At 40.6% G+C, this 10,666-nt stretch overlaps 1 protein-coding gene across 2 annotated transcripts in view; it reads left to right on the forward strand.

Moving 5' to 3' along the window:
- Positions 1–10,222, forward strand: part of COL27A1 (collagen type XXVII alpha 1 chain) — a 290,091-nt gene extending 279,869 nt beyond the window's left edge. For both annotated transcript variants that reach the window (XM_063432553.1, XM_063432552.1), the window contains exons 56-61: positions 1,342–1,368; positions 1,956–2,009; positions 2,498–2,666; positions 2,745–2,854; positions 3,075–3,293; positions 7,808–10,222. In XM_063432553.1, the coding sequence (XP_063288623.1) occupies positions 1,342–1,368; positions 1,956–2,009; positions 2,498–2,666; positions 2,745–2,854; positions 3,075–3,293; positions 7,808–7,954 (726 nt within the window). In that variant the 3' untranslated portion in view covers positions 7,955–10,222. The remainder of the gene's footprint in view (positions 1–1,341; positions 1,369–1,955; positions 2,010–2,497; positions 2,667–2,744; positions 2,855–3,074; positions 3,294–7,807) is intronic.
- Positions 10,223–10,666: the final 444 nt, after the last annotated feature.

Genomic DNA, 10,666 nt, shown 5'->3' on the forward strand with positions numbered 1-10,666 from the left:
ATGGAGCACTCACATATTCCAGAGCTAGAAGACCTAGCTGTGGCTGTGGAGGCCTGTGGGTCTGTTAGAGCAATCCCTCCCCTCAGGTGTATTCTAGACCTTGTTACAGCGGTCTTTTAGGTGTTTCTCAGAAGTGCAATATTGCTTTAAGAAATCATACTATATAAATCATGTTGTACACACAAGAAAAACCTATAGAATGGCTCAATAAACAACTGTGTATGGTTCAGGACCATTTGATTCATATAGTGTATGACTTCTAAAAGCAATATCCACTGTGTACTTTTTGTATTCTGAGAAACACCTATAGGACTGCTGGAAACAAGGTCATCCTAACAGACCCACAAGCATCCACAATCAGAGTTAGGCCTTATAGCTCTGGAATATGTGAGGGCTCTGTTTTACATTTCCTCCCTGTATGGGCAGTTGTGATTGGCTGAGAGTGCCAGCTGACCACATTCAACCTATCACAGCACCAGTTGCTGGTATGAATCGGTATGGCTCGAAGGAAGTTTGTAATCCCAGCCATGCCTCCAGTGGGAGCCAGGCTATAGAAAAGCAGGGACCCTCATTCAGATTTGAAATGTTAATAAATAATTTACACTGAATAGGGCGACTGGCCAAGGGGATTCCAGGCACTATAAACAAACCAATTAAATCATATTGCCTATATTGCCCCCTTTAAATATATAACACCTATCAAAATGTCAGCTAAGTCTTAGGTAACCTTTCAGGCATTTAGGTTCTGGACTGCCGCTGTGAATGGAGCCATATTCCCATATTGGGAGGTGGGTCAGGAGGTTGATAGAGGGGCATGGTAATGATGCCATGGAGCATGCAGCCAACCTGAAAAGGGCCTGCATGCTTAAAAAAAAAGGATATTTCAGCCTGGTATGCATACTGCTCTCATAGGGGGTTATTCTCTGGCATTTCCAGAATACAACTTGGGAATGCAAGACAGATGCCCAAATCAGGACTGTCCCATCAAATTCAGGACTGCTGGATGGTATGCAGATGATCTAAATCTAATTTCAGAGATACTCAATTTTGACAACCCATAGAGAAAGATATTAGCTGTAGTCAGTTCACAGTGTAATACAATCTGTGGAATTTCAGTTGATATTTATTATAAAAAAAAAATAAAAAATTGAAACCTGTAAAATGCAAAATGATCTATATTCAGATATTGATTAAACCATTATGTCCTGTCTATTATCACGGCAGCCTGTGACAGCCCAGAAACTTGGCAAGGCAATCAATATTGACAATACCTGCATGCAGTATGTGTAAACCCTCAGATTTGGCAATACTAAACTCTTATCTCTTCTTGTGTTTTCACAGGGTCCACCACTGTTTGTCGATTCATTTGTAAGTTAATCAAGAGCATTTTAATTCTTCCTTACTTTAAGTGTAACATGGCATGAACACTGTAGCTATGGCGTGACAGTGGGCCACCATTTCCCAAATTTCCAATGCATTAGTGTTCTACTAAAAAGGAGTCTGTAGTGAATCAGTACAGTGCGGGAGACACAGCGGGATCTGTCACAGTAGAATCAGAGCTACCTGACGAGTTTGCGAAGCTACATATTTCTTAGGTAACAATCTGGTATCAAAACAGCACCGCAGCTGTCCACTCCCTGTTGGAACAGAATTCAAAACAAGAAGACACGCTGATTTTTATTTTTTTTACACGATCTTCTACCTGGATAGAGAATCGGTGTGCTGTATCAGCTGTCCCTTTTTAACTTTCATTTAAAAATTCAATCTGGTCAAGTCCTGTTCCACGAATGCATTCCCACCTATTATCACAATTTCTAAAAAAAAATCCTTTTAGTGCAGGATGCGCATTCTTTGACATGTAAGCTTTGCTGATCTGTAAATCCCCATTTTTGGTTTTAACCTGCATGGCCTTCATACGTGATCTAATTTTCTCGTTTTCGTTTTTTTCTTTTTAGAGGCAAGAAGACATTAGTGCAGCTTTCCAAGCCTTAATGGACTCAAACGGACCGGTGTGTATAATATTTCTAAGCATTTCCAATGTTCAATAATAATAATAATGTAAACAGCTGAAATTTTCAGTTAAGATAAAAGTTGACAAAAAAAAAAAGCACGGAAATACAAATCTAAAAGACATTCTTTTTAGTTTGAAAGTTTGTTTTGTGGTGGTCAACCATGGACTTTCCATGGACCTTCCAGGTTTGCAATGATGAGCAACTTTTGTAGCTGGTTAATAGCACAGGGTTTGAGCCCTAAATTAGGTATTATAGTTAATATGTGAGATAACATCTTAATGATACAAAGAGAAAAGTAAGTTCCATTTTAGAGTTGAGAAGGAATTTTTCTGTTTTTTAGAAATGGAAATTATTTAAATTATTTTGTATCAATAGCAGATAGAGGGAGAGGTGGACTTGATGGACTTGTGTCTTTTATTTTCAACCTAGATTACTATGTAACAGTATTTTAGTTTATTTGTAATGTTTATTTTTCTTGGTGGCAGTCCTACCGTAGTACGGACTTCACGGTATTGGACCACGGGGGAGAAATTTTTAAGACCCTACACTACCTCAGTAGCCTCATCCAGAGTATAAAAAACCCTTTGGGCACAAGGGATAACCCTGCCCGTGTCTGCAGAGATCTGATGAACTGCCAGCAGAAGATGAGTGACGGTAAGGTGATTTTCCTAAATTTGTTAAATTGTAGACGAAGTAGAGAGAAGTCGTATTCACCGTACTATGTCTCCACAGGCACTTACTGGATCGACCCCAATGTTGGCTGCTCATCAGACACTATAGAAGTCACATGCAACTTTACACAAGGTGGCCTAACTTGTCTTCGGCCTATCACCACAACCAAGGTAAGGAAAGGGCTGCCATTTTTAAAATAAAGATTTTGAATGGTATGCACTGATATTGAAAGGTTGTAAATGTATCCCAGTCTTGTGAGGATACAGTGAAACAGGACTTCCTGGAACTTTTTACGTTGTAAATGCACCAAAGGATTATTGGATATGTCGTTCTTTAACATCTTTCTGCACCATCGTTGCTTCTCGCTGAAAACAATTTTGTCTTTTACAGTTGGAGTTTGACGTTGGCAGAGTTCAAATGAACTTCCTCCACCTCCTGAGTTCAGACGCCGTGCAGCACATAACAATTCACTGCCTGAATTTACCAGTGTGGGGACAAGCCTCCTCAGACACGTTGTCCCAGAATGCAGTGCGATTCAAGGCCTGGAATGGACAGATATTTGAGGCAGGAGGGCAGTTTCAGCCGGAGGTCAGAGTCGACGACTGCAAGGTACGATTCCAGGCTGAGTGGAACCTTCAAAGTAAAAAGCTTACAAGAACCTCAGAGTGTTCAACTGTTGGAGCTCTAGAAAATTCAGAGAGTTATTTTTTCATATCATGGCTGCTCTAGTGACTGTTCATTACACCAGGAGTAGATCTCTTACACGCAAACCTTTTGAGGTGTTTAGGAAGTTGAGCTTGTCCAGCTCAAAGACATTAAAGGACCACTATAGTGCCAGGAAAACAAAATTGTATTCCTGGCACTATAATAGGTACCCCCCTCCCGCCGGGCTGGAGTGGGAGGAAGGGGTTAATTCTTACTTTCTCCAGCGCCGGGCTCCCTCGGCGCTGGGGACTCTCCTCCTCCTTCCGACGTCATCGGCTTACCTTTCTCCAGCGCCAGGCTCCCATTTTGTTAACGGAACCCAATCTGTTTAATCCACCCGATGATCATCTGTGACTCATAAGGTGTGAGTTAGTGAGTTTGTAGTTGCTTAACGGCTGGAAAATTGCAAATATACAGCCCAAGAACCTAAAGGACTATATTCACAAATGGACCTTTCCTACACCTCACATTGATCCATATTTCGCCATTAAGTTGACTGTGTCAATATATAATGGCAAATTGCAAAGACTGGGTGCTGGCCAAATATATTTCACCCATATTAGAGGGATATATTTGGCCCTATAATGTAAAAACAAAACAAAAATGTTATGGATCAACAGTTATCAAAAATGTGAATGTATGGAACTATAAAACCTATTTATAAAGGAAAGATAAGATATCAGCTTTAACTACACTACTTGTTTTCTTTTCTACTTATCTGACCATGAATTCCGACCATTTTTCAAAGTGTGAGTCAGCAGTAATGAAAGGTTCATGTGAAAGTTTATCACTGGCTGCTGCGCAAAACAGGATCTTATTTCAGTTTCTTTCCAAACTTACTTGGGAACTATAAGCACCACATTTAGCGTAGTGGTTATGTTTTTTTTTTTTCTCAATTCTTTATTTTTGCTGCGCAGAGAATGTACATAAGAAGTGTGCAGCGCCACGATAGCGGAGCAAGCTATGCATTTTCCAACATATCATGACATTGGTATGGCGTTTATATGACATGCACAAAGATTTTTTTTGTTTTTGTTGAGTACATCATGCCAGTCAGGTACGCCTAAATAAACTTACATTGTTTTTAGTCCTTCTGGGGGCTAACGAGACAAAGGCGTTAGACAAAGAAAAGTATAAATGCAGTAGCCACTATAACAAGCTCAATAAAGACAATTATGGACATTAGTATGGTGTTTAGAGTGTCAGCACGTACTCAATAATAAGAGTGTGAGTTAGGCTTTAACATTAGAATTGCAACAGGTGTGATACGTGCTTGCTGTTCTGGCAGCCTAGTTAGCTTTGGTGTGAGTGTGTTTAATTCTATTTGGTACTTTCGCCCCTGCAACATTTGTAAGCCCTCACGAGTATTACGGAGTACAATGCTGCTTTGGTTTGCGCTAAATCTGCGTGATTTTCATGTGGGTGAGCTAGAAAATGTAATCTGTTTGAACGTCTAGTAGTAGCTTCGTTTCCATGGAGGCCAGGGAAGCTGTGCCCCATTAAACTACATATTGATGCCTGCGAGGAAGTGTCAGTGCTGCAACACGGTGTTGCTCTGGGTACGATTGGCTAACGATCCTGTCTAAGTTTGTATTTGTATGGTCTGTACTTGGGCATGGGATGTCAGGCCCTGTGGACATTTTTTGGGAGCGTAGATAGGTACCTCTCTAGAGGCTGACACCGCTATCCGTGCTGTGGGTTCTGAGGTGTAATTCAGTGGTCATGGTCCGAGTGATAAAAGGGGATAGACCGCGGGGGGGGGGGAGGGTATCCCCTGCGTGGTCATGTGTCGGTTGGGCCTCGTTTGGCAAAGGGGGCATTCGTCGTTAAGTTTTGCCGTCTATGGGACATGGCTCCATTGCAGTATAAGTACGTCTATGGATGGAAGACTTTAGCGTAAGGTGTTATCTCATTCCATAGCCGGTTAGGCGGGGGGAATGATGACTGAGGTGGCTGGAAATCGCCTCTATGTGAGGGGGAGGTTACTGTGTTTAACTGTGTAACATAATTATGGTATCTCTTAAGAGTGGAAAGTCTCTGGCAGGTAGTCCCGCTGTGTAAGTCAGGTGGTGCTTGCAGCATACGAGTTCACTGTAGTTTGTCTGGGCGCAAACGTGAGAGGTTCGGTCTGCTGTGCCGGGTCTTGTGGATGTCATGGAATCCCGTGGAAGGTCCAGGGCATCTAGCAGCTTTGTGGCTTCCTCGAGGTCCTGGATCAAGTGTGTCTCCTTTCCCTTGCAGACCATAAGTGTGCGCTCCTTCTTCCATCTGTACTTGATTGTGCCGCCTGAGGAGGGAGGTGAAGGGTAGGAGCGACCTCCGCCATGCTAGGGTACTTCCTGAGAGGTCCTGGAAGAATGTGAGTGACATGGATTCAAATTCGTAGGGTGTGCGGCTTTTGGTGGCTGCCATGACTGTGGCTTTATCCCTCATACTCTAGAAGTGGACCACCAGGTCCCTGGGTGCCGAGGCTGGGGCCCTAGTTGCTTTAGGTACATGGAAGAATCCCTCCAGCCCCACTGTCTTCCCTTGTCTCTGGAGGAGCAGTGTTTGGAATAGGCGCCGTAGTAGGTGCGGTAGTTCCGTCGCCAGGATATCCTCCTTAACCCCTGTACCTTGACATTGGTACTACGCCTCCTGTCTTCCATTGCGGCAAAGCGGCAGTCATGCCTCTCTGCCTGATGTGGCAGCTCCCTTTTTTTTGGAGCGTGGTCAGTTGCTGGGCTTGGTTGCTCATTGTGTTCTCCAGGGCCCCCATCCGGCCTGCAAGGCCTTGTATATCTGCGCGGATGTTTGCTGTGTCCGCCAGAATTGTGGTTTGGAGGTCAGCCAGGAGTGCCTTCAGGACCGCAGTGGTAACCGGATTTGGAATCTGGGTGGGATGGTACCGGTGCCGGTGTGCTTTTCATCAGCATTTCATCCATCTCGTTGGGGTAGAAGTAATCCGACATGTCTGAGTAGGCCTGAGGGTAAGCGACCATTTTTGGCCCCGTCGCGCCATTTGCCTGTCGGAAAAGTTCTCCGATGTTTAGGCTCGTTCTCTGCTTGTCCTGCTTAATTTTTTTGGTTTTCCGTCCCATTTTGTTCTGCTTGCTGCTGGCGAGTTCCGTTGGTCGTTTGGGTCGGGATTTGGGTCTCCAAGATGGGCGATTATCATAGAAAAGTATGGAGCTCTCATTTAGTGCGTCTGCTCAGCTCGGTCGTTCGGCTCCGTGCCCCCGTGGTTATGCTTTTGACACCATTGCGTTTGTTTTGGAAAGGGGTTACTGCCTCCCCTTCCAACCATTTAGTAGCAGTATAAAAAAAAGTCAGTCCTCCCACAATAACCAGAGAGAATGCTGGGTGTACAGAATAACCCAGAGCTCTTACACTGCATGCTAAGATTAAACAAAATTAAATCGGTAACACAGCAGTGTAGTCTATGTATTATAATTATGGCAGAAAAGTGGACAGTCTGTCAGTGCAGAGTAGAACCTCAGTTTTTTACTAAGCCTCTCCTAAATAGTGTAAACAGTGGTCAACACAGTACTGAACTGTAGTGGTTATGGTGCTTAGAGTGCCCCTTCTGGTTTGGCATTTGAGATATGGCGGCTTAATAGTAGAGTAAGTAAATCAGGGAATGAAAGTGTTTAAGGAGGCTCGTTGCCGTAGATTAAGGAGGTGCGTGCATTTTGAACATTTTAATGGAAAGCTTGTGTTAATGTGATACAGTAATAGTATATAACAATAGATAATAGTAGGTGCGAGAACCGACGCGTACTAGGAGATCTCTAATCGGATGTGACAATAAATAGAGAAAAATGGATAGAAATCAAACAAAAGTAGTTTTTGTTTAATTTCTATCAATTTTTCTCTATTTACTGTCACACCCGGTTAGAGATCTCCTAGTACGCGTAGGCTCTCGCACCTACTATTATCTATTGATTTTTCTTAGCTTTTATGGGGGCTTTTATTTACTAGTTGAGATCTTTTACCTGTTACCTACCCTTATTCTCTCCATTTTTTCCACTCTCTAGGGCTAGTGCACGCTGCCCATTGCCCACATATAGTATATAACAGTTTGAATTTCATTCAGACGGTGCAAACTGCAAATTATTCACATGCACCAGTTTAAAAACACTGGAATTAAATCTGAATATTGCTCATGTATCCACAAAAAAAAATAAACTCCATGAAGGTTAGGGACGTTGTAGCGTAATATGTATGAGAGCACAGAATATGTGTAGTTGCTGAGATCTATGTCAGTACTACCCTTTAATATGTGTAGATAAACCATTCTTGGGATAAAATTGAAACACTTGCTGCTTTGCCTCTTACCTCTTTCGTGATGCACAAAAAGCTTATAGTACTACAAAATACATATTTTCAACAGTGTTTTTCTTTTTATCTTTTTATCTATCTTTTTTTTTTTTTTTCAGTTGCGGGATGGACGCTGGCATCAGACCATCTTTACTTTTCGGAGTCAAGACCCAACCCTACTACCAATTGTCGACGTGTTAAATCTCCCTCAAACCAGCCCTGGAAAAAATCTTCACTTAGAAGTGGGAAGTGTGTGCTTTTTGTGAACGAACCATGGTACTTGTTCTGCATGTCAGACCTCTGAACCAGCAAGCATGGATTCTAAATGACCTCTTAATCCTGATTGGATGAAGGCAGCCTCATGACCCAGAAACCAAGTTTTATAGAGCTAAACAGAGCTAGCTGAACCATCACCTGTATTACAAGAAAACCGTGGTAGTCTGGGGAAATGATAAATAGTCATGAGTAAAACCCTACGTCCATACATCTGGAACAAGACAAACGCGTTGGCTCAATGACAGTCAGTCACATGCTTAAGGTTCAACAATAATACAATAGGAATTATTAAGAAAACAAAACTAACTCCACATTCATTCTCCCCTTCTGCCAGGGAGCTGCTGACCGGAAAAAAAAGATTTGCGGTAAAAAAAAGGAAGAAAAAAAAAAAGCAAATGGCAGAAAGCATTGAGAAGTGCAATATTAAATACAATATAAATAAAAGGAAAAAAAGATCAAATATATATGTTATTTAACAACAATTTAAGTATAGTGACTCCCCCATCTTCCTTCCAGCAACGGATCAGTCAAAGGAAGCCAAAGTTTTCTTTTATAATTTTTTTTTTTTTTTTTTTTATTATGGAGAGAGAAGTGAATGGGGCAACCAACTGGTGCTACCTCCCACTGTGAAAATCTCTGGTGCTTTTGAAGCTTTTTTTTTTTTTTTTTCTGAGAAGCTATTTAACGTTTTCAGAAGGTGCTGATGACTTCCCATACACGTAAGTGGGGAGGACACCTGGCTTTATTTAAAAAGAAAAAGAAAAAATATTTTTTATGAGGAAGCAGTAACGGTTTCCTGTTGTACAGAAGCCCCTTCACTCCTGGGACATTCTAAGAAGAGATTTGTATGAACTGTGACATCTCTGGGATTTGTTTGTTCTGTAGGATGTTGGCTGTTTTTAAGAGCTGAAACTGTAGAAATTTAATTTACCATCATATAATAACTAGTTTAATGTAGCACTGATCAGGCAAACTGTCTCCACGCTTATAAAATATTATAATATTTTTGGTGATTGTGAAAGCAAGGTTTATAGCAAATGTTGTACCTTGTGTCTGTCTACAAACACCTGTGTTTTATGTAGACAATGCATAGGACACTGCATGTTTCAGATATTTAAGATCATCACCTGGCTGTCACTATGAGCAAATTCTTTAGAATTTGCTAGACTGGGGTCAGAGGTTTTCCAACCGCGTGACGTAGTACAGTCATTGGGTAGAATGAAAAATATATTATATGAATTGGGCGACAGTTGCACCTGGAAAAAAAAAATATATATATATATATATATTTCTGATAGATGGAAGATTTGTTTGTTATATTTTGGTAACCTAAAACCTGCAGTGCTAAATGTATGTAACTCAGGGATGAAGGGGTAAAAAAAAAAAAAAATCTAAAATCGTAAATTAAAAAAAATTTAATGTTTTTTTTTTTTTATTTAAATCATGTTTATATATTTTAAGGGAATATTTTTGTAGGCTTGCGTCCTGGTGAATTTGTACCAAAGGAATTTTTTTTTTTTTTTTTTTTTTTTTTTTTTTACTCATAAGATATCTTTGTAGATTTTTTTTCACTGCTTCGGTTGTATAAATTGCTTCCAGAACCTGTATAATTTTTCTACCTAAAAGAAGAAGAAGAAAGAAAATTGGCCAAAATGTTTAGTGCTGCTCTTACCTGCGCGTTTCGCTCCTTACCTAGTATCTCAGTCTAGGTGGGAACTGCATTTTTTATTATTTAAATATAACCCTCTACCATACCCAGTCCCATCCCTACCCTATCCCTCTGTTTAAAAGAGAATAATGCTTTAAGACCCAACTGGCTTTGGTGTACGTTCTGTAGAGAATTTAGTTTCTATGTGTAAATTTGGAGCTAAAGAAGATTGTCATTTCTATATTATAGCTGTCATGTTCTATATTATATTGTAATCTGTTTAGAAAGTTTTATTGGATGTGTGTGAAAGTCTTGTCTTTTTTATTTTAACTTTTTTTATTTAGTTTTTTCCATCATCAAATTCCAAAAAAAAACAAATATTCTTCCAAATACCTCACCGTGTGATTTGGGGCTCTAACTCATCCTGCATCTCCTACATTTTCCTTCTGCCAAGTATCCTTCTCCCGTACAAACGCTGCAACCCATTTTTCTCTCCAATTTCACTTTCTCTATGCCCCTTGTCATTTGTTTGATTCAGGGTGTTGGCATTTTCATTCACATTAACTGTGTTAAAAATAAAAAATAAACATTTCAGAATGAGGACATTCAACCAGATCTAGTGTGTTTCTGTCAATCCTCTGTACAGTATAATTTTACTGATAGTACATGGGTATTAAATTGGTTGATAATACTGCCCAAATTAAGCGGTTATAAACTTAGAAAGCCCTGTTTTGTCCTGCTTAGGATGTGCTTTCTCGTGAACAATATGTTTGCTAGATAGTTGTGGCATACCGATGATATCATAAAATTTTAAAGGGACACTATAATCACCAGAACAAATACTGCTTAATGTAGTTATCCTGGTGTCTATAGCATGTGCTTGCATGCTTTTTGATATATTCAATACCTTTTCAGTGCTGGAGCTTCCTGGGTCAGTGCTGCACATTATGCAGCACTGTGGTTCAGCTTCTCCACGCTCTGCATGCAGACACTGAACTTTCCCCATAGAGATGCATTGATTCAATGTATCTCTATGAGGATATGCTGATTGTCA

Source organism: Pelobates fuscus, chromosome 9 (genome assembly GCF_036172605.1).
Source record: "Pelobates fuscus isolate aPelFus1 chromosome 9, aPelFus1.pri, whole genome shotgun sequence".
NCBI lineage: Eukaryota > Metazoa > Chordata > Amphibia > Anura > Pelobatidae > Pelobates > Pelobates fuscus.